The sequence below is a fragment of the Quercus suber genome, unplaced genomic scaffold, assembly GCF_002906115.3.
Source record: "Quercus suber isolate HL8 unplaced genomic scaffold, Cork oak 2.0 scaffold_4, whole genome shotgun sequence".
Classification (NCBI taxonomy): Eukaryota; Viridiplantae; Streptophyta; class Magnoliopsida; order Fagales; family Fagaceae; genus Quercus; species Quercus suber.
The window spans coordinates 2,313,725-2,338,803 of NW_027069470.1; the positions used below are offsets into that span (position 1 = coordinate 2,313,725).

A 25,079-nucleotide genomic window follows, 5' to 3' on the forward strand; every position below is an offset into this window, starting at 1 on the left:
TGGGTAACTGGGTATAGATTGTTAAGGTATTTAACTTACTTCCTTCCTTTGTGGTTTTCAACTTTTGATTTTTCTGGCTTTGGGAAAAATTTGTACCTATACCTCCACCAATGTATCACACTTTTTTGTGGCTGTGCATTGTAGTTGAGTAAGTAAAATTTTTATCCACCAATGGATCACATTTTTTGTGTATGGCAGTGCTAAAAATAGCAATATAGTTTTTTAGTATCTTGGGGAGGGGATTACAAAAATACCCTCACTCAATTATAATGCCATGAGTGTTATTGGCGTTAGGATAGGACTTGTATTTTGAAATTGCATTTTATATCAAAACTGAAAATCTTGAGGCAGCATATTGTGTCTATTCTTATGTTGTGATTTGGAGTAAATATTCTGGTTTCTATGTTTTCGTTTTAAAATTAGCAGGCAACCATTTTTGTATCATAGTTGAAGTTTGTTAAGTTCCTTTCCATATTAGTGAATGTTTTAATGTTTTGGTTAGATTAAAATTTGGTTTCTGTGTGTTTATTTTAACTTTATCAAGTAGCCATTTTACTATAATGGATGAAGTTCCTTTCCTTATTTGTGAATGTTTTTATGTCGTGTTTTAAATTAATTATTCTGGTTTTTGTTTTATTTTAAATTTAGCAAGTAGTCATTTTTCTATCATGATTGAAGTAAATTAAGTTGCTTTCCTTATTTGTGAATGTTCTATATGTTGTTTGGATTAATATATTTTTCTTTCGGCATGTTTTTTTTTTTGGTGGGTGCAGTGAATTTTCTGATATATTTGATTTGGAGCACTTCAAGAGAGTTCTTACAGATGATGTGCGAATTGTATCGGCATTGCCATCAACACATCTAATGACAAAGCCAGTAGAGAGTAGTCCTCTACCTCATGCCACACCACAATGGATCCGTGGACATTATCTCAGACGGGTATGACCAAGTTCTGTATATATGCTTTTGAGTAATTGTGCTAGCTCCTCTTGATTGCTTTTTACTTATAAATCTGATTTAGTAAACAAAAAGAAAGATGGAGGAAGACACAGAATTGGCTGCTTCTAGACATGATGAATTAGTTGGGGCCTTTGGCTTTTCTAAATTTTACAGTTGAAACAAATTTTTTTTTTTTTTTTAATTTTCAGGGGAAACTTTGTAGTATCAATTACTCCAAGGATTTTGTCAATTTGTAATTCTCAACAAGAATTTGAAAGAAAACAATAGTGGCCTACAATGAAAATGATACAACCTTTGTTGGGTCAAGGCAACAAAAATGCCAAAGAAAAAAACAGAGAAACCTGAATTTGGTTTGTTTTGAATTCTATGTGTTTTGTGCTATTATTTGAAGAGTCACAATTAAATCAACCCAATATACAAAAACGTCAATTCCCATCTGCTTTTACCTTCTTTGATACAAGAATCATACTTTATTTTTTTTATTAGAATCGATGCAAGAATTATATACTAAATCAATAGAACTTGTATTAGACTAAAGCAGTAAAATCCAATTCACACATGTCAACTTTGGCCGCCAATGGACCCCATAAGAAAGACTTTTTAATGTCTCTTGAGTCTTGATTACACACGGACAATAGTAATTAACCTCCTAAGAAGAAGTTTCCTCAAAATATATAATGTTTGCTCAATCCAACATGTGCTTTTACTCAATCCTTGACACGATTATTTACATTTATTTTTTATCACATAGTTAATTTTAAAATAAAATTTCCTACGCTTTGACTTGGAGGAAAAAGACGATTCAAGTGATTATTCATGTATGCTTTTAATCGCATAACTCATTTACATTCTAATAGTATTTATTATTCAAATTGGTTAAAATTAATTTAAGTAGTTATTTGAATTTTCATGTATTAAGTTAGAAGAAATTACTTAAGGTTGAAGAAAACCTTTATCTACTTGGTTAACCTAATCAGATAATATATTTTAGAACAAAACTTTATTCACTAATAATTTTGTAATGAGAATTTGTTGCATGTAGCTGTTATATATTATACTTTTTCTTTACGATCAATAGGCATTCTATTCATCACCCCTTTAAGTCGGGAAAAGTTTATTTACTGCTTAATTTAAGTTTTTAACTGTCATTTAAATCGTAAATGGAAAAGGCAAAGGGTTTAAACTGTCATTTAAACATAAACACAATCTAGTCCATGTGAAAAGCAACAAAACAAAACAACTATTTAGGATTAAATGATAAAATTTTAAAAAGAAAATCTAATTCCACTTGAACATAATCAACTTCTTCTTTAAATTTAAGCCCACAGAGACACAGGTGTCCAAAAACACACGCATAGTAGTCTCCAAAAACGCGTATGGATTCAGTGCGTTTATCTCTCTCGTTCCCGCCGTCTCTCTCTTTCTCTTCATAACTCATTCTCTCTATCTCTCTCTCTCTCTAAAAACTCAGAGGAAGCAAAACTCAGCAGGCAAAAACAGAGTATTTTTGAAAGAACAAGTTGAACCAGAAGAAAAAGAAAGAGTCTTTGTTGCTCTCTCATTCTGTAATGGCGAAGTCAAAGTGCAGCAGCAACAGGAAGGTCTCTTACATTTCAGTCCCATCACAGATAATCAACTCTTTGTCAGCCACTTCTCTTCAATCCCTCCTTCTCTCACCCAAGAAGTCCTCCAAGCAACACTTGAGGTTCTTCAGCTACAAAAGCCCAAGGCTATGGTTTTTCCTTCTCTTTCTCTTTGGCTTCATTGGCATGTTGAAGTTGGGCTACAATCTAGACCCTGTGATCCCATTTCATCCATATCCATGTGCTACAAATGAAGCAAAGGACTTAAACTCAAATGGGCATTCAAAGCCTGAGCTGGCTGTTGCATCTGGTGGACATGTTGAGAAAGTTGAGATTTTGAATGGTATTAGTGAATCTCAGCAGTTGATTTCAAATGGGTCTGCAAAATCTGAGGTGGGTATTGTTCCAGACAGTGGGAGTGAGTTTTGGAAGCAGCCAGATGGGTTGGGGTACAAGCCTTGCTTGGTGTTCAGCAGGGATTATAGAAGAGTAAGTGAGGGGCTTGTGAAGGACAGGTCAAAGTATCTAATGGTGGTGGTTTCTGGTGGGATGAATCAGCAGAGGAATCAGATAGTGGATGCTGTGGTCATTGCTAGGATTCTTGGGGCTGCTTTGGTTGTTCCCATCTTGCAAGTCAATATCATTTGGGGTGATGAAAGGTAAAATGATACTACTATTTCACATATTTTGCTTGTGAAAAAAAAAATTGCCTTTTTTGAAGTTGTTGCATATTACCTTGATTCACTCTAGCAAATACTGGTTTCACACTATACAACAACAATCAAAGCTTTTGCTCCCAAAATTTTGGATCCTCAACAGGGTCTGTCACATGGTTTAACATTATGTGTATTGTAGTACATTCTTACTATAGCATTGGTAAGCTTGCCTAATTGAAGGGTTTATGTCCAGTTTAATTAAATTTATCAAGCAGCCATTTTTCTATCATGGTTGGAGTTGATTAGGTTTCTTTCCTTATTTGTGAATGTTCGTATGTTGTGATTTGGATTATATATTCTGGTTTCTGTGTTTTCGTTTTAAAATTAGCAAGCAACCATTTTTGTATCATAGTTGAAGTTTGTTAAGTTCCTTTCCTTGTTAGTGAATTTTTTAATGTTCGGGTTTGGATTAGAATTTCGGTTTCTGTGTGTTTATTTTAACTTTAGCAAGTAGTCATTTTACTATTAGGGATGAAGTTTATTAGGTTCCTTTCCTTATTTGTGAATGTTTTTATGTCGTGGTTTGGATTAATTATTCTGGTTTTTGTATTATTTTAAATTTAGCAAGCAGTCATTTTTCTATCATGATTGAAGTAAATTAAGTTGCTTTCCTTATTTGTGAATGTTTCTATGATGTTGTTTGGATTAATATATTTTTCTTTCCATGTTTTTATTTGGTGGGTGCAGTGAATTTTCTGATATATTTGATTTGGAGCACTTCAAGAGAGTTCTTACAGATGATGTGCGAATTGTATCGGCATTGCCATCAACACATCTAATGACAAAGCCAGTAGAGAGTAGTCCTCTACCTCATGCCACACCACAATGGATCCGTGGACATTATCTCAGACGGGTATGACCAAGTTCTGTATATATGCTTTTGAGTAATTGTGCTAGCTCCTCTTGATTGCTTTTTACTTATAAATCTGATTTAGTAAACAAAAAGAAAGATGGAGGTAAGACAGAGAATTGGCTGCTTCTAGACATAGTGAATTAGTTGGGGGCCTTTGGTTTTTACTGTGTATCATAGTTATGAAAGTATGTGTTATGGCAGTTAGAGAAGAATCTTATTACTCCCTTCTGAAAAAATGTCAACAGTTAGTTATAACTGCAATGATCTGCAGCTCTTATGACAATTATAATGGCATTAATCGCTTTAAATGTCATCAATTTATTTGCTTCAATTCTGTGCTTTTGTTGTAAACTATTTTAGTTGTTGCCATGTTGGATGGACCTTCAAAATGAGTTGTGTTGCTTACCAGTTTAACTGATTGTCTCAATATTCTGATCAATACTAGTTTTGCAGATGTTCAAAAAGAAAACTGCTTTCTCTCAGATAGAAATTGTTCAGTTGTAAATGGTGAAGGATTATCTAATGCAATTTCTGTTGGCCTCTGCAGTTTAACAGAGAAGGGGTTCTGCTGTTACGTAGCTTGGATTCAAGGCTTACTAAGGATCTTCCTTCTGATCTGCAGAAGCTTAAATGCAAGGTATTTACAGTCTCATTTTCTCATATCCTACTATCCTAGAACCTGTATGTATATCTTTTCCTCACATTATGTTTGAAAGCACTCACATATTCATAAAGTAATAAACCTGATAGGATCATGTAAGATTGTAAAAGAATTTGAATATTTTCAAACGTCCCTACTTAAATCATATTGATAGCACATTTTATCTGTTTCTACCCATATATTCTCAAATTTCAAATTTGTACCTGTGCTAATCAATACTTGGCTGAATTGCAGTCCACCTTTGCCCTTTTGATTTAGCTAAGGTTCTGTATTTAACTGATTCCTTTGCCTCCTTTGTTTGACTTCAGGTTGCTTTTCATGCATTGAGGTTTGCCCCACCAATTTTGGAACTTGGTAACAAGCTCGCAGAGAGGATGCGAAGCAAGGGACCCTACCTTGCTCTTCATTTAAGGATGGAGAAAGATGTATGGGTTAGAACTGGTTGCCTTCCTGGTTTGAGCCATGAGTATGATGAGATAGTGAACAATGAAAGGAAACAACGTCCAGAGCTCCTAACTGCAAAATCAAAAATGACCTACCATGAGCGGAAGCTTGCAGGTCTCTGCCCCTTGAATGCCTTGGAGGTAACCAGGTAAGAATCTAAGTCTAATATGTGCTCCTGTACTTTTAACCTTCACTAGTGCAATACTGCAATATGCTGAGGTTACCTTTTTCTATAATTGACAATTCTTTAATAGGCTGTTTTGTCACTTAATGTTTTAGGCTACTTAAAGCTCTTGGAGCCCCAAAAAATGCAAGGATATACTGGGCTGGAGGGCAGCCATTGGGTGGGAAAGAAGCCTTGCTACCATTAACCCAAGAGTTTCCTTATTTTTATAATAAGGAAGACCTTGCCTTGCCTGGTGAACTAGAACCATTTGCAAATCGGGCATCTCTTATGGCTGCCATTGATTATATAGTTCATTGGAAGTGCATGTAGTCAATTTTTATTTGTTTAATAATGTTTTCTTTATATTGTTATACAAATTATTTTCTTTCATTTCGATAAGTGAAGTGTTCAATTTTTTTTTTTTTTTTTGGGAGAAACTATAGTGTTCAATTTTAGATATAAAGTCTACTTTTTTTATATATTATTTTAAATATTTTTAGGAATGTCTAAGAAATATGCAGTTCTAATCTAATGTATCTATATTAGCAAATAAAACCCAATTAATAGTTTGAAAATACTCCTAAGATAAGGAAAATTATAAATAATAATAATCTCTTTTAAGAAAATGAGAAATTTGAATAATATATTCGAAACTTAAATAGTTTAATTGCACCACAAAAATTAGAAAAACATAACGTACAATAACATAATTTTAAAAAAAATATGGTTTGCCTAAAAAATGAATAATATCAACTAAAAGAGTCCAAATCATAAAATGATGATATATATTTTGAGGTAGATAAATGAAATATAATTTTAGAGATTGTTTTATTTTTGGGGAGAAAAAATTATTTTCCACAAAATTTAGAGAGAAAAAATTATATATTATACTATAACTACGAAATAATTATCTATTCTCACGTATCGCGTGGGTCTGCGACTAGTTTTTATAATAAGGAAGACCTTGCCTTGCCTGGTGAACTAGAACCATTTGCAAATCGGGCATCTCTTATGGCTGCCATTGATTATATAGTCTCAGAGAACAGTGATGTTTTCATGCCATCTCATGGAGGGAATATGGGCCATGCCATCCAGGTATCACCATCCCCATTTTCCCTAGTATATACTGCATTATTTGTATCAATTTTGTAGAACATATAAATTTCTTGCATGAGAAATCACAAGACTACTTGCCATATTGATCTGGCCTTATCAAATAATATCAGCCAAAGGTTAATCATATAACACATATGTAATGAGGGAAAACTGTAATTACCGTGAACACAGTGAAGTCCTTGAGACATTTGAGTTTGGAAAGTAATAATTAGGCAAACTTTTAAGCTCTTGTACTTCAATTTCCTTGAGAAAGACTAAAAAGTAGGCAATAAAAGTTTCTACAATCTGAAATTACAACATTGAAAGGTGCTTGTCATTTTCTTTTCTTTCCCACCCAATGGATAATTTTTTTGGAGAAAATAGGATGTATGGTTTGAGTTATTTGTCCAAAGAAAAAAGGGTTTTCGTAAAAAGCTAATCATATTGTGAGCCAAAAAAAAAAAAAAAAAAAACCCATTTTTGTACGTGTTACTGTTTTAGTACCTCACTGGTTACCTAATTTTAGTTTTTGTTCAATCATGAATGTGTCTATGACTCTATGTGAACCTATATACTGCCTGTGCCTTAAGAGCAGGTGGGAGGAAAGTTTTCCTGAATTTGAAATCTTAAAAAACATCCAAAATTTATTTTCTATTTGTCCATATTTTAAGCAGCCTAATGGATCATTAATGATCTTAAATCTATAAATTTAGAACCTCAAATATAAGTTTTATGCTTCCATTTATGGAGACTGAAATTTGCTGTTTATATTATACAGGGACACCAGGCCTTTGCAGGACACAATAAGCATATAACCCCAAACAAAATACAGATGCCCCCTTACTTTTTGAACTCTTCTTTACCAGAAGCAGAATTCAATAGCATCATAAAGGAATTACACAATGAATCCTTAGGGCAGCCAGAGCTCAGGACTAATAAAGCGGGAAGGGATGTTACGAAGTATCCTGTCCCNACCAGCTGTGACGCCTTTTGGGGCAACAATGGTTCGTTGGAGCGCTATTTTTGAAGAAAAACTTAAGTTGGCACACATGGCAACTACACTCACAATGATTCTTGCATTGAGATTTTGAGGCAATATACATGGCCAAGTATGACAAAAATAGTACATGATACCGTATCATTTTTTGATTCTTTACAGGAAGAGTTCTTTTAGGATATATAACATTTCATTCTTTGTATTATATCTATGTATTATAGATCCATACGTGTAAATATGTATAAATAGCTAAATAAGCACTTCTAATAATAATTTATTACATCCATCTTTGCAAGTTTCTATTTGTAGTTCTTCAGCAAATGCATTTCTTTAAGTTAAGGATAGCTCTGATTGTCCTTTTACAATGCTTATATAATACAACACCAGCAAAAGCATATTTAAGTTCTTGCTGTCATTAATTTGTTCATTAAGTCTAGGAGCACAAAAAATTTCACAACTTTGTGATTGGTGTTTTTAAAATGGCATAAATGGTAAACTATGTGAAAGTGATGTTATTTCAATTATAATTTGTCTAACTGTGAAAAAGATGGTAAATTTTTTTGTTTCCCTGGCATTACTCATTTTCCATTTTGTGATCGCCTAATCCAGTTTGTCATTGTAAGGACACGGAAAGTGGTTCCTATGGAAAACCCCTCGGGTAGCGTATATGATAGTCCACACAATAAAAATGTAAAAGCGGGAAAAAGGCACTTTATAATGGGAAACACAAACAGTGGGTCTCTTCAATTATTATATCACTCATTCTACAACTACAAAGTGCTTATAGGTGAATGGGAAAAACCCTATTTTTCCCATGGTGTTACATACAATGCTCTTTTCACTCTACTTTTTTTCTCTTTCTCAGACAAGACTATTCCTTCTTTCTTTCTTTTTTCTTTTTTTATCCCTGGATCCCCTTCTCTTTTGGCCTCCTTCCCTTTTATATCTTTAGTCCCTGTTCTTACCCTTCCAGCTGTTTTGCTTCCACCCAGAGTAGTAGGGATATTTTCCTTTACTTTATCGGTTTCCTCACCTTTTTATCTTCAGGTTCTGATGTCCTGGGGGTTACGTGTATTGTTCAGGCTGTTTTATGTGCCATTAATGCGGCAGAAGTTAGGCAAGAACCCCCTCATTAACGCGGAGACACAGATCTTCCTCCTTCTTGCACCTTCTAGGAGTTTCCCGTGGTTACTAATATCTTCTAGAGGTCACACACCAATTATCCGTGCTTTAAGGCTCGGATAAGTTAAAAATTCCCCTTTCCTTGGTAATGGGCTATTCACATTAAAACACTTATAGTGGTCCAACTTTCACCTCCTTTAGCATTCCCCTCAGCACAAAGGCCAAGCCCAAATACTTTCCTGTGGACCTATGACTCTTTGGGCCCTAGGTCTGAGAAGAGTCTATTTCACTCCTCACAGTCATGACGATTTGTTTTTTGCGCACCTCAGCATAGTCTGGATCTCTTTAGTATAAAGATGAGGAGGACGCAAATCTATAGGCAACTGTATTTTGAAATGGGTGGAAAGCAAAATCAAGAATATCCATTGAAGGGGGAATAATATATGGGAAGGTAAAAATAGAAGGATATTGTCACATGAGTGCTCCCAACTATGCTCTATTTGATTCTTGAGACCTTGTAGGAGTAAAAAGAGAGGGAAGGGGTGGACTTTGTACTTTTTCCAAACACTTTAGTTTCAATTTACCAAAAAGTATGGAAGTTTTTTCTATTATCTCCTTTAATATTGAAAGGTTCCCTTTGCCATCAGTTCTCCTTGCCAATATCACTTGTGCTTCAACATTTTGTCTGTTGGGATCTAGGAAGAACCTGCACAGATACGGGCACAATACAGGTACAAATATGGAACCGCAATACAGGCAATTTTTGAAAAAGTAGGACATGAGTACGGCGAAGATACGAATATTAATTAATTATTAAATATTTTTTATTTATCTTTGTATATATGGTTAAGTATTTATTTTTCATATAATATTAAACATACATGAATTTAAGTGAAATAATGAATATTTTATTTAACTAAAGTCCAAGAGATCTAAAATATTACCCCCTTTAATAATTTAAGGCCATGTCCCAAATATATTAAAGTCCATTATGTGAGTGTCATTGTGATATGTGAATTGAAAAAAGAAAAAAGAAAAAAAAAGACACTTGATTGAGAGAGAAGAGAAGTATAAAAAAAGAAAAAGAAAAATTAAGAGACGCTTGAGTGAGAGAAGATGGGAAGTGGCTAACTGTTGGATACTTAAAATTTAGAACTTGGAAGAGGTAGATTGCAACACAACTCTTAAAAAATAAAATAAAAAGAAAGAAAGAAAGAAAGAGATAAGTTTTTTAAAACAAATAATGAGAGAGAGCTAAGAAAGATGAAGAGACATAACATGGGAGAAACTGAAGAAGCATGAGGAAGACTGAAAATGAAGAATGGAAATGTAAAGTTATAGATATTTTTTTCCCTCTTTTTTTGGAAGTGGCTAACAGTTGGCTACTTAAAATTTAGAACTTAGAAGAGGTAGATAGCAACACAACTCTTAAAAAATAAAATAAAATAAAATTAAAAGAAAGAAAGAAAGAAAGAGATAAGTTTTTTAAAACAAATAATGAGAGAGAGTTAAGAAAGATGAAGAGACATAACATAGGAGAAACCGAAGTAGCATGAGGAAGACTGAAAATGGAGAATGGAAATGTAAAGTTATAGATATTTTTTTTCCCTCTTTTTTTTTTTGCTTTTTTCGGCATACCTTGTGTCGTAGCCGTGTCTGATAATTTATAATAAAAAAACAGTTGGGACATGCATGCAACTGTGTCCCATGTATACTTTGTATCCAATACATGTACATGTCCGACAGAGGCACGGTAGGCAAACTGCCATGTCCATGCATTCCAGGTTGGGATTAAGTAATTTATGTGATATGATGCTCCCTTTATGGCAACAATGGACTTACTCTTAAAAGTTAAAAGCAACAAGTTGTAGACCTGCGCAATGCGCATAAAAATTTGACAAATTTTTTTTTCTTATTGAGTGAAAATTAAAAATAATAGACGAGTCTTATTAGTGTTAGTGTCAAACCCTTCTTAAAATGATGAGATTATTTTTTAACAAGGTATAGTTAATATACGTAAATCTCTATATGTCTTGATGACCTAAAGTTGAAACATATATAATTAAATCCATCACTTATATTAGGGAAAAAAATACAAGACTTTAATAATATTAGAAAAATATAATTGTGGGGCCAGAAATAGTCAGGCAACCCCGGCCCACTTCGAACCAGGCCCAAGGCCCATGCCGAGGACGCATCCAAGGTCCGAGGACTGAAGTGTAATGCCCAGCTGCCCACGAAACAGTGCCGAGGATGATAACATCCTCGGAATTCCGAGATCCAAAAACGGACAAGCAGCACTCCCTCAAAGGGAACCTCCCCAGGCATCCAAGGAGCAAACCGCAAGTACCAAATACCGGACATGAAAGCATGGTGGAGGAGCAAGTCCTAGATGAACTGTCACATCCACATTAAATGCCCTCAACTAACGTCCTGGCCGCATTAATGAGGAGGGGACGCCCCAACAGTGCCACCTTGGTTGCTGCCATCCATAGAGAGAATGGGAAGGTGGCTGATGGGACAGGCACTCGAGTGATGCCCTAATCCCTCTACAAATGTAAGGCTAGGATCAACTGAGAAAGAGATATATAAGGTAAGAAGTCCCTCTTGAAGAGGGGACGGAAAAACCAGGGAAAGAAAAGGCTGTAGCAGTTTACATTCTCTCAACCCTTGTAACCTTTCCCCAGGGAAATAAGAAGAACTTCAAGCTCTGTGAAACTCGCCTGAGGAACCTTATTGTGTACCCTAACTCACGTTTAAGTTACCTGCATTCTCGTACAACCATGCATGGCCGTTATATTCCTCGCTAGGGCCTAGATCTTGAACCCATACTCTACAAATTCATTGCAGGGTTATCTGGGCTTGGGTCCACTCTCTACACGTAGGAGTGCTCGAATCCGGTCCCTACAATTGGCGCCGTCTGTGGGAAGAACTTGTGCGTTAGTAAGGATAACAGTCAAGCATGGTAGGATCAGGCCCTCACCAAAGAACTCCCAATCGACCTGAACCGGCGAAGCCACGGCATCAGGGCGACTATGGGACCCCGGGGGTGATCAGAACGACAATGGGCGATTTCGAGAAGGAATCGTGCATACTTCAACAGCGAGCGAAAACTAAGCCCAGAAGCGCGACGAGGGCCAGGCCACGCAATCGGAAGAGGCCCATAGCTACGCTTCCCAGGGGAAGGATGATAAGGCGGCCATGCAGCGCGAGATAGATGGTCTGAAGAGGAAGCTGCGCCGTGCACAGCGAAGACGGTCCGAGCCCAGCCCTGACTTGCCCTCTGACGACGAGAGCAATGACGAATACAGGCAAAGGTCAAGAACGCCCCCCAGCGAGACTTTCTCCCACGAGGACGAGCGCTACCAGAGGCGTAGGCGAGCCAGCCCAACCCCTAGGGGCGTAGGAGGTGACGCCATGAGCAAGGCGCTGGATCAGCTCTCCAGGTCGCCCTTCACGCGTCGTATAGAGGAAGCAGAGCTTCCTCGGCGGTTCCAGCAGCCAACCTTCATTGCTTACAACGGTAAAACGGATCCCGTGGAGCATGTGAGCCAGTTCAACCAGAGGATGGCTGTCCACTCCAAGAACGAGGCGCTAATGTGCAAGGTCTTCCCATCCAGCTTGGGACCTGTGGCGATGAGGTGGTTCAACGGCCTGAGGACGAATTCCATAGACTCGTACAGACAGCTGACCCAGGCTTTTGGTTCCCGCTTTGTCACGAACAGCAGGCCTCTTCGGCCCATAAGTGCACTGCTGTCCCTATCCATGTGTGACGGGGAGACCCTCAAGGCCTACTTGGACAAGTACTGGGAGATCTACAATAAGCTGGACGGCAAGTATGACGCCGTCGCCATCAGTACATTCTAGAATGGGCTACCAATGGGGCACGGCCTGAGGAAGTCCTTGACCGGAAAGCCCGCCACCAGCGTGCGGCAACTGATGGATCGGATTGACAAGTACAAGCGGGTGGAGGAAGATATGCTGCAAGGCAAGGGGAAGGATAAGGTCATCCCTCAAGAGATGAGGGATTTCAGGTCGGACCGGTATAACAACGCCCGCCCGAGGAGGGACTTCGGAGGAGAATCTGGAGCGACCAATGCTCAAACCGTCAACGCTGTGTTCCGAGAACCCGTGCATAGGGTGCTGGAAAGGATAAAGGATGAGCCGTATTTCAGGTGGCCGAATAAGATGGCTGGAGAACCTGAGAGGCGCAATCGGAACCGTTACTGCCAATACCACCAGGACCACGGGTATACCACGGAGGACTGTAGGAACCTCCAGAACTACCTGGACCAGCTAGTCCGGGAAGGAAAGCTGAAGCACCTGCTACTCAACCTCGACAATCGTCAGGGCCAAATGTATCAGGAGCCCTGGAGGGACACCGCCATGGGGCAACCCGCTGGCACAATCAACGTAATCCTAGCGGCACCGGGGAGAACGGGCACGCGCCCTTCGCGAGTGTTATCTGTGGCCCAACCGCAAGCCGAGGAGTCCCAGGCAGGGCCGAAAAGGGCTAGGAGGAGTTCTTGCCCTCCTTTGAGCTTCTTAGAGGAGGACAAAATCGGGACCACCCAGCCCCACGATGATGCTCTGGTGGTCACCCTTAGAATTGGGGGCTACGACGTGAAGAGAGTGATGGTAGATGGTGGCAGCACAGCAGAGGTCATGTACCTGGACCTCTACAAGGGGCTAGGGTTAAGACCGGAGGACTTGACGCCATATGACTCTCCCCTAATGAGTTTCGACGGGAAGCTCGTCATCCCGAGGGGCATGATCAGGCTGCCCATACAGACCGGCCCCGAAGTGGTAGAGGCGAACTTCATAGTAGTGGATACTTACTCCCCCTACACGGCCATCGTAGGAAAGCCCTGGCTCCACACTTTAGGGGGCGTAGCCTCCTCCTTGCTCCAGAAGGTGAAATTCCCATCAGGGGACCAGGTTCTAGAAATCCGTGGTTGCCAGCCCACAGCGAGGCAATGCACGGTGGCTGCCATATCATGTCGGCTTGATGCTCAGCCCTCGGCCGTTACCGAAGAGGGTTTATAGCAATCAAAGACCATGGTAGCGCACCCTAATGTAGCTGCCGAAGGGGCCAAGTGTGAGGACTTGGAGAAATTTGTAATCGGTGACGATCCAGAGAAGTTCTTTCGGGTCGGGGCTCGGCTGCCCCTCACCAAACAAGAAGAGCTGGTCGAGTTCCTTCGAAGCAATATCGACGTATTTGCATGAGACCCCTGCGACGCACCAGGGATTGACCTGTCCTTCATCTGTCACCATCTCAATGTTAGTCCATCCATAGTACCCAAGAAACAGCCGCCCCGACGCCCATCGAGGGAGCATGCTGACGTCATAAGGGAAGAGGTGAATAAACTCAAGCGCGCTGGGGCTATCAAAGAGGTTTTCTATCCCGAATGGCTAGCCAATACTGTGGTGGTCAGGAAGAAGAGCGAAAAGTGGAGGGTCTGTGTGGACTTCACCGACCTAAATAGGGCATGTCCAAAAGACCCGTTCCCTATGCTTCGGATCGACCAGCTGGTAGATGCGACCACGGGCCATCCTCGGATGAGCTTCCTAGGCGCCTTTCAAGGCTATCATCAGATACCACTGGCCTTGGAAGACCAGGAGAAGACCGCCTTTGTGACACCCGTCGGGAATTACCACTACAAAGTAATGCCTTTCGGTCTGAAGAACGCAAGATCCACATATCAAAGGATGATAACGAGGATGTTCGAGCCGATGCTGGGCAAGAGCATTGAAGTCTATGTTGACGATATGGTGGTGAAGAGTAAGGTGGTATCCGAGCATCTAGGGGACCTCGGCCGCACATTTGACGTCCTGAGAAAGCACCAGCTGCGCCTAAATGCCTCAAAGTGCTCGTTTGGGGTGGGCTCGAGCAAGTTCCTTGGGTACATGATCACCCATAGAGGAATCGAAGTTGACCCTGACCAAATCAAGGCTATTCATGATCTGAAGCCTCCGCAGAACCCCAAGGAGGTCCAGAAGCTTACTGGGATGATCGCGGCTTTGAACCGATTCATTTCCTGATCGGCCGACAAGTGCAGGCCCTTCTATCTCCTGATCAACAAGTGGAAAGGATTTGAGTGGTCCGAAGACTGTGTTATAGCTTTCCAACAACTCAAGGAATACCTATCCCGGCCGCCTATCATGTCCAATCCTAACGCCGATGAGGTCTTGTATGCATACCTTGCTGTGGCGTCCCACGCAGTGAGCCTAGTACTGATACGGGATGACAACGGCGTTCAAAAGCCAGTTTATTATGTCAGTAAGTCGCTACATGAAGCGGAGGTTAAGTACCTGCCACTGGAGAAGGCCATACTGGTTGTGGTCCACGCCACGAGAAAGCTCCCCCACTACTTTCAAGCTCACACAGTGGTCGTCCTGACCAAACTGCCCCTGAAGTCTATACTTCAGACTGCCGATTACACCGGGAGAATCGCAAAGTCGAACACAATCCTGGGGGCCTTTGATATCAAGTATATGCCCCGGACTTCCATAAAAGGACAGGTCCTGGCGGATTTGACAGTCGAATTCGCCGAACCCACTGTGGAAGTAGCCCCCGAGGAGGAGAGCTCGGATGAGAAATCAGTTGGGGCAGTCTCCATTCCGGGGTCACCATACTGGAAAGTATATGTTGATGGCGCAGCAAACCAGAGAGGGTCCGGAGTGGGGCTAGTATTAGTATCCCTTGAGGATCATGTCATCGAGAAGTCCTTGAGGCTCGGATTCTCGGCCACAAATAACGAGGCCGGGTATGAGGCGTTGCTGCAAGGGATGGTCATGGTACGGAAGATGGGAGGAAGATCGATAGAGGCGTTCTCAGACTCGAGGTTGGTGGTAGGATAGGTAAACAGAGAAATGGAAGCCAGAGATCCGAGAATGCAAGAATACCTGAGCCAGGTCCAGCGCTCGCAATCGGAGTTCGACCTCTTTAGCCTGTCTCATATTCCCCGGAGTGGGAACAGCCATGCCGACTCATTAGCCACGCTCGCAACGTCCTCGGCGGAGGGCCTGCCCCGGATCATACTTGTGGAGCACCTAGAAAGAGCGAACGAAATGGTAAGAGGGCCGATCACCGTCCATCAGATTGAAGTGGGTCCCAGCTGGATGGATCCCATAGTGAAATTCCTCAAAGATGACATCCTGCCCGAAGATAAGACAGAAGCTGAGAAAGTACGGAGAAAAGCTCCTCGGTTCTAGCTATCCGAGGATCTGCGACTATACAGGCGCTCCTAATCTGGGCCATACCTACTGTGCGTCCACCCCGAGGCAGCAGAGTTACTGCTCGAAGAGCTGCACGAAGGAATCTGTGGGAGTCATACTGGAGGGAGATCCTTGTCACACCGAGCCGTCACGCAAGGATATTGGTGGCAGGGAATGCAACAGGAGGCCCTAGAATATGTCAAGAGGTGTGACCAGTGCCAGAGATTCGCCCCGAACATTCACCAGCCAGGAGGGGTCCTCAATCCCTTGTCTAGTCCCTGGCCGTTCGCCCAATGGGGCTTGGACATTGTAGGCCCCTTCCCAAAAGCGCCGGGGAATAAGAGGTATCTGCTGGTGGCCACGGACTATTTCACGAAATGGGTTGAGGCCGAGCCCCTAGCCAACATTAGGGACGCGGACGCCAAGAAGTTCCTTTGGAGAAACATAGTTATGCGATTTGGGGTCCCTCACACCCTCATCTCGGATAATGGGCTCTAATTCGACAGCAAGGCCTTCAGGAGGTACTGCTGTGAACTTGGGATCACTAACAGATATTCGATGCCCGCCTACCTTCAGGGAAATGGACAGGCAGAAGCCGTCAACAAGGTTATCGTCAACGGGCTTAAGAAGAGGCTGGACGACGCCAAGGGAAGATGGGTTGAGGAGCTGCCCCACGTCCTATGGACGTACCGGACTACCCCTCGGCGGTCAACAGGGGAAACACCTTTTGCCATGACTTATGGCGCCGAGGCGGTGATCCCCCTGGAGACGAATTTTCGGACGCTACGAACGAGCTTTTTCACTTCCAGCAGCAATGATGAACTGCTGGGAAAGAGCCTGGACTTGGTGGACGAACGAAGGGAACAAGCAATGATCCAGCTGGCCTATTACCAGCAAAAGCTCAAGCAAGGGTATGACACCAATGTGAAACTCAGGCCGCTGGCACAGGGGGACCTGGTGCTGAGAAAAGTCGTCGGGGTTGCCAAGAACCCATCCTGGGGAAAGCTGGGACCCAACTGGGAAGGCCCCTACCGAATTACCTCAGTAGCAGGAGTAGGTGCATACTATTTAGAAGATCTAGACGAAAAACCTGTACCTCGCCCCTGGAATGTAAATAAGCTAAAAAGGTATTATTATTAATGAAGCAGTCTTTTTTGAATTCCGATTCTTAACCTGTTTCAACTTGGGATCGCATGTCTGGACGGCCAGCCTAAGTGTTAGACAGAACCAAGGCACTGCATGGTCCTCGGACTCAGGCCTATGGGGAAACTAACTACTTCAAAATTTCTAAGTGTTAGACAAAACCAAGGCACTGCATGGTCCTCGGACTCAGTCCTATGGGGAAACTAACTGCTTCAAAAGTTCTAAGTGTTAGACAGAACCAAGGCACTGCATGGTCCTCGGACCCAGGCCTATGGGGAAACTAACTACTTCAAAAATTCTAAGTGTTAGACAGAACCAAGGCACTGCATGGTCCTCGGACTCAGGCCTATGGGGAAACTAACTACTTTAAAGACCAAGTGTTAGACAGAACCAAGGCTCTGCATGGTCCTCGGACTCAGGCCTATGGGGAAACAAACTACTTCAAAAATTCTAAGTGTTAGACAGAACCAAGGCACTGCATGGTCCTCGAATGATTTACAAGTTCTACTCTGCTTTATATACACGTAGCAGAGACAGAGGGAAGAAAAACTAACAAACTAGCAAAGCTTACAAAACACACATCAACACCTATTAACTTTACATAAAGGCAAACCTAAAAATTGACAGCTGTACATTTAATCTAACGGCTCTGTTTCTTCAATCTAGTTCTTTTCCTTTTTATCAAAACAGTGTCGTTTTCATCTCCATGTAATTCTTGACATGTTCTGTTTCTGCTACCCGAGACTTCATCATCACCTAGTTCACTGGATGCTTCAACACTCCCCTTCAAGTCTTGAACTGTAAGTTCACAGACTTGGCTTTCAATAGGCTTGAGACTTGGTGAATAAATGTCAAACAACCCCAAGCAATTCACCAACCTTGAAAAAACTGGAAACCCCAATGCCTTTGTGAAAATGTCTGCAATTTGAAATTGACTTGTAACATGGAAAGTTTTTATCACACCTTCTGTTATCTTATCTCTGACCAGATGACAATCAACTTCAATATGCTTCGTTCTCTCATGGAAAACCGGGTTAGCTGCAATATGCAGTGCAGCTTGATTATCACAGAATAACTGAGCACTCTTAGGATGATCAACCCTCAAATCCCTTAGCAACTGAAGAACCCAAACAATTTCACATGTTGTGGTAGCCATTGCTCTATACTCTGCCTCTGCTGAAGATCTAGAGACAGTGCATTGTTTTTTTGATCTCCAAGAGATTAGAGAATCACCTAGAAAGACACTATAACCCGATAAAGATTTCCTTGTATCAGGGCAACCTGCCCAATCTGCATCACAAAATGCTTTTACCTGCAAATCTGAGTTGCTAGCAAAAAACAAACCTCTACCAGGTGTGCCTTTTATGTACTGAAGAATTCTGTTGACTGCTTGCATGTGAGGTTCTCTTGGTTCAGCCAAAAATTGACTCAATCTATGTACAGCGTATGTGATGTCTGGTCTAGTTAAGGTCAGATATAACAATCTCCCTATTAACCTCTTGTACTGGTTTGCATTTGGCAGCAACTTTCCTTGATCCTTTGAAAGATGCAAGTTTTGCTCCATAGGTGTTTTAACTGGTCTAGATCCCAAATGACCACTATCTTGAAGAATTTCCAAAGCATACTTTCTCTGGTTTAGACTGATTCCCTTATCACTTCTTGCTACCTCAAGCCCCAAGAAATACTTTAGAGAACCTAAGTCCTTTAGACCAAACTTAGCATCAAGAAAAATCTTCAATTCATGAATACACTTAGGATCATTCCCTGTGAGCAAAATGTCATCCACATAAACTAGCAAAACAGTGAATGATGAGCCTTTAGTGAGAGTGAAGAGAGAGTAATCTGCCTTTGATTGGACAAAGCCAAAATTCAGAATTGTATAAGAAAATTTAGCAAACCACTGTCGTGATGCTTGCTTAAGTCCATAAAGACTTTTGTTAAGCTTGCAAACCAGTGTTTGAGTACTGCCAGAACCAGAAACATACTCCCCTTTGCTGTGAAAACCAGGGGGAGACTCATATATACTTCTTCATCCAAATCTCCATGCAAAAATGCATTGTTCACATCCATTTGATGGAGGAACCACCCTTTCACAGCAGCCAAAGACAACACCATTCTCACAGAAACTGATTTTGCTACAGGGGAAAAAGTATCAGTATAATCTAGCCCTTCCCTCTGGGTGTACCCCTTAGCTACCAGCCTGGCTTTATGCCTTTCAATTGTGCCATCTGACTTATACTTTGTTCTATAAACCCACTTACACCCAATTGGAATTTTGCCAGGTGGTAGAGTGGTCAAAGTCCAGGTATTGGTAAGCTCTAGTGCCTCAATTTCTTTATCCATAGCAGCTCTCCATTCAGGAGATTGAACTGCTTCAAGAAAAGAGGTAGGGTCTGGGGAAGTGGAATCTATGGCCATGACAAATTGCTTATAGGATTTGCTTAGGTTAGAGTAAGTGAGGCAAGCAAAAATGTCATAAGGTTGACCAGGTAATGGCTTAGAACCTATTGCTTTACAAGAATAATCTTGAAGATAAGAGGGTGGTTTGTGTGGTCTAGTGGATTTCCTAATGCCTAAAGGTGAAGAAGTCCTAGCAACAACTAAAGGAGCAGTATCAATTTCAGAAATAGAAGGTAATATAGAAGTATCATGTGCAAGAGGAGAATCTGGAACAGATAATTGTTCTGCAGAATGAAGATCTGCAGTGTTTGTAATATCTGCAGAATTATTAGCAGCTGCAGAATCACAAACATCCCCAGAAACAATTGAAGTGTCAATGGTATTTTGCAAAGGAACAGAATGTGAGGGAATAAAACTTGGGAAACTATCAGGTACACAATGAGGGACAACAAAACTATCAAGAAAGGCATCTGAGGAAGGAGTAGCAGAATGTGGTAAAGCAGCAAAGGGAAAAATTGATTCATAAAAGATGATGTCTCTGGAAACATAAATGGTTTTAGTGTCCAAGTTTAAAACCTTGTAACCCTTAACACCAGTGGGATAACCTAGAAAAACACACCTTTTGGCCCTTGGTGCAAACTTATGTCTATTATAAGCAAGTGTAGAAATATAGCACAGGCAACCAAAAGTTTTAAGATGATTATATGAAGGAGGTTGCTTGAAAAGCATCTCATAAGGAGTTTTGTTCCCCAAGTGTTTTGAAGGTAATCTGTTAATGAGATAGGTTGCTGTAAGAACACAGTCACCCCACAGCTCTAAAGGAACAGAAGATTGAAATCTTAAGGCTCTAGCAACATTTAAAATGTGTTGATGCTTCCTTTCAACAATGGCATTTTGTTGAGGAGTATCAACACAACTTAATTGATGCAGTATGCCTTTAGTTTTGAAAAATCTTTCATAAAAAATTCTGTGCCATTGTCACTTCTAAGACATTTGATTTTTGCACCAAATTGAGTTTCAACCATGGTTGAAAACTGCTGAATTAAGGCTTGTGTTTCTGCCTTGGATTTAAGTAAATAAACCCAAGTACACCTAGAATAATCATCCACAATGGTAAGGAAAAATTTATATCCATCAATAGTAGAAACAGAAAAAGGACCCCAGAGATCACAATGAATCAAATCAAAGATAGCATTTGAAACATGAGTACTAGAAGGAAAAGACAATCTCTTTTGTTTAGCAAGATGACAAATGTCACAACATTGTGACTTATTTACTGTCAAACCAGATACAGTTTTATTTAACAAAGACAACTTGGCATGAGAAGGATGTCCTAAACGAAAATGCCACAAGTCAGAAGTTACAGTAGTAAAATTTGCAGCAGAAGTATGAGAAGGAGCAGGTGAGCTAACAGCAAGCACAGATGATGATGTGAAAGAATTGTGTTGCAGCAGATATAAACCTCTTGTTGCTTTACCCAGTCCAATCATGTTCCAATGAACTAGGTCCTGGATAAAGCAAAAAGAACCAAGAAAAACAAGACAACAAAACAAAGTTTTAGTAAGCTGACTAACTGAAATGAGGTTGAAAGTAAAAGAAGGAACACATAAAACTCCATAAAGTACCAAAGTTTCTGAAATGTGAACTGTGCCAATGTGTGTTACTAAAGCCCTTTCTCCATTAGGTAGATAGACATAGGTGTTTACAGTGGAGGTAATGGTGGTTAAACAAGAGACTGAGTGCACCATATGATCAGTGGCACCAGTGTCTATGATCCAATCTTGGGGTTTATATGCTTGTCTATCTACATACTGGGCAGAAAATATAGAATGAGATAGATTTGGTCGTAAACAAAAAGGATTACCTGAGAAGTTATTAATGAAATGAGGTGGCAAAGAAGCACTAGAACTGGCAGCAACATTTGCAAGTGGTGATAGTACTGAAGCTGCTTGATGAGTAGGAGCAACTTGATGATTAGAAGCTTCCTTGAGAGACTGAGAAGCAAGGAAGGACAGTAATTGCTCACACTGAGATTGAGTGATTGGACATTGAGGCACATTGAATTGAGATTGTGGCTGTGTACCAGAATGCTGTGGTGAGTAACCAATCATCTGTGGTGAACAATTCATCATCTCAGCTTGATTAGGAAAACCAGATAATGGCTGAGAAGCAAAATTCCCAAAACTACCAAGATTGGGAGAGAAATTTCCAAAATTTCCTGCACTAGAAACCTGATTGGCAGAAGATTTCCCTTTAGGCTTATAACCTGGGGGATAACCATGTAGCTTGTAACATTTATCTGCAATATGGCCAACAACTCCACAATAAGCACAGATAGGCCTTTCTTTCTTTGAATTCCCTCCTTTTCCACCATATGCTCCATGATTACTACCTTGATGCACTTGCTGATTCCCACCATGATAGGTTTGTCCTTGATAACCCTTAGCATTTGAGCTATTATTAGCATACAAAGCAGTTGGTTCAAGAACCATATCTGCTTGTCCAATCTGCCTACGTTTCTCTTCTTGCAAAATCAAGGAGTAAACTTTGTTGATGCCAGGGAGAGGCTCAATTATTAGAATTTGACTTCTAACATTAGCATAGCTATCATTAAGCCCCATGAGAAAACGAAAAACCTGATCCTTTTTCTGTGCATCTAACTGAGACTTCTTAGAACCACAAGTGCAAGTGCAAGTGCAGGTAGGAAATGCTTGATAATTCACAAGTTCATCCCACAAAATCTTGAATCTTGTAAAATAAGAACTCACCGAGATCTGACCTTGTGAAAGCTTCGAAATGTCTTTCTGAACTTCAAAGAATCTTGGAGCATTTGGCTGAGAGAACCTGTCATGCATGTCGATCCATAAATCCCTTGCAGTGTGAATGTACATCACACTAGATTGAAGCTCTTTGCTCAAGGAATTCACCAGCCAAGAGAGAATCGTGGTGTTTGACCTGTACCAACTATTGTACAGAGATGAAGATGGATCAGGCATGGAGATTTGGCCATTGAGAAAGCCAAATTTGTTCCTTCCACTTAAAGAGAGAAACACAGCTCTCGACCAACTCAGGTAATTCTCAGGACCAGTGAGTGGTTGTGAAACAAGAACCACAGAATTGTCAGAAGGTGGAAGGTAGTAAGGACTTGAAGGATTGGAATTTTGATCATCCATTGAAGGAATCGAATTTGATATGTGATCTGTAGCGATTGAAGGATTTGCGGAATGCAAAGGATCTGTTGGTGGAGTTTCAGAATCTGCAGCAAAGTTGGACGCCATTGATGAGCCTTGGAAGCTCTGATACCATGTAAAAAAAGAGTTTTCTAAATAGAAATGGGAATTTTATTGATTTGAGAAATATCTAGAAACTCGTCAAAATGATTTACAAGTTCTACTCTGCTTTATATACACGTAGCAGAGACAGAGGGAAGAAAAACTAACAAACTAGCAAAGCTTACAAAACACACATCAACACCTATTAACTTTACATAAAGGCAAACCTAAAAATTGACAGCTGTACATTTAATCTAACGGCTCTGTTTCTTCAATCTAGTTCTTTTCCTTTTTATCAAAACAGTGTCGTTTTCATCTCCATGTAATTCTTGACATGTTCTGTTTCTGCTACCCGAGACTTCATCATCACCTAGTTCACTGGATGCTTCAACAACTACACAGCAAGTCAGCCATTTTGTAAAAATCGTTTGGTCCATGAAAAGTTATCCGATCAACTTGAAATTAAATAAGGATAAACTCTTATATGTGCAGTATATATGACTCTATGTGAACCTATATATACTGCCTGTATATATGAATGTGTCTATGACTCTATGTGAACCTATATGAATGTGTCTATGACTCTATGTGAACCTATATATACTGCCTGTGCCTTCAGAGCAGGTGGGAGGAAAGTTTTCCTGAATTTGAAATCTTAAAAAACATCCAAAATTTATTTTCTATTTGTCCATATTTTAAGCAGCCTAATGGATCATTAATGATCTTAAATCTATAAATTTAGAACCTCAAACATAAGTTTTATGCTTCCATTTATGGAGATTGAAATTTGCTGTTTATATATTATACAGGGACACCGGGCCTTTGCAGAACACAAGAAGCATATAACCCCAAACAAAAGACAGATGCCCCCTTACTTTTTGAACTCTTCTTTACCAGAAGTAGAATTCAACAGCATCATAAAGGAATTACACAATGAATCCTTAGGGCAGCCAGAGCTCAGGACTAATAAAGCGGGAAGGGACGTCACGAAGTTTCCTGTCCCTGAGTGTATGTGCAATGATTCACATTCTCGTACCATCTAGTGATTTCATGCAGAATGCTTCCACATGATTACACTGCAACCAATCCCTTCATCGAAAGATCAAAACTTTTTGGAAAATCTATTGAATTTGAGCCCTCTGAATACCAGCTGTGACGCCTTTTGGGGCAACAATGGTTCGTTGGAGCGCTATTTTTGAAGAAAAACTTAAGTTGGCACACATGGCAACTACACTCACAATGATTCTTGCATTGAGATTTTGAGGCAATATACATGGCCAAGTATGACAAAAATAGTACATGATACCGTATCATTTTTTGATTCTTTACAGGAAGAGTTCTTTTAGGATATATAACATTTCATTCTTTGTATTATATCTATGTATTATAGATCCATACGTGTAAATATGTATAAATAGCTAAATAAGCACTTCTAATAATAATTTATTACATCCATCTTTGCAAGTTTCTATTTGTAGTTCTTCAGCAAATGCATTTCTTTAAGTTAAGGATAGCTCTGATTGTCCTTTTACAATGCTTATATAATACAACACCAGCAAAAGCATATTTAAGTTCTTGCTGTCATTAATTTTGTTCATTAAGTCTATGAGCACAAAAAATTTCACAACTTTGTGATTGGTGTTTTTAAAATGGCATAAATCGTAAACTATGTGAAAGTGATGTTATTTCAATTATAATTTGTCTAACTGTGAAAAAGATGGTAAATTTTTTTGTTTCCCTGGCATTACTCATTTTCCATTTTGTGATCGCCTAATCCAGTTTGTCATTGTAAGGACACAGAAAGTGGTTCCTGTGGAAAACCCCTCGGGTAGCATATACGATAGTCCACACAATAAAAATGTAAAAGCGGGAAAAAGGCACTTTATAATGGGAAACACAAACAGTGGGTCTCTTCAATTATTATATCACTCATTCTACAACTACAAAGTGCTTACAGGTGAATGGGAAAAACCCTATTTTTCCCATGGTGTTACATACAATGCTCTTTTCACCCTACTTTTTTTCTCTTTCTCAGACAAGACTATTCCTTCTTTCTTTCTTTTTTCTTTTTTTATCCTTGGATCCCCTTCTCTTTTGGCCTCCTTCCCTTTTATATCTTTAATCCCTGTTCTTACCCTTCCAGCTGTTTTGCTTCCACCCAGAGTAGCAGGGATATTTTCCCTTACTTTATCAGTTTCCTCACCTTCTTATCTTCAGGTTCTAACGTCCTGGAGGTTACGTGTATTGTTCAGGTTGTTTTATGTGCCATTAATGCGGCAGAAGTTAGGCAAGAACCCCCTCATTAAAGCGGAGACACAGATCTTCCTCCTTCTTGCACCTTCTAGGAGTTTCCTGTGGTTACTAATATCTTCTAGAGGTCACACACCAATTATTCGTGCTTTAAGGCTCGGATAAGTTAAAACTTCCCCTTTCCTTGGTAATGGCT

At 40.2% G+C, this 25,079-nt stretch overlaps 1 protein-coding gene across 1 annotated transcript; it reads left to right on the top strand.

Moving 5' to 3' along the window:
- Positions 1-2,269: 2,269 nt before the first annotated feature.
- On the top strand, positions 2,270-24,086 carry LOC112039014 (O-fucosyltransferase 20). Its single transcript, XM_065771121.1, has 7 exons — positions 2,270-3,202; positions 3,947-4,112; positions 4,660-4,749; positions 5,082-5,365; positions 5,497-5,636; positions 6,345-6,478; positions 23,443-24,086. The coding sequence occupies exons 1-7, from the start codon at positions 2,529-2,531 to the stop codon at positions 23,674-23,676; spliced, it is 1,722 nt and encodes a 573-aa protein (XP_065627193.1). The 5' UTR covers positions 2,270-2,528; the 3' UTR covers positions 23,677-24,086.
- The last annotated feature ends 993 nt before the right edge of the window (positions 24,087-25,079 follow it).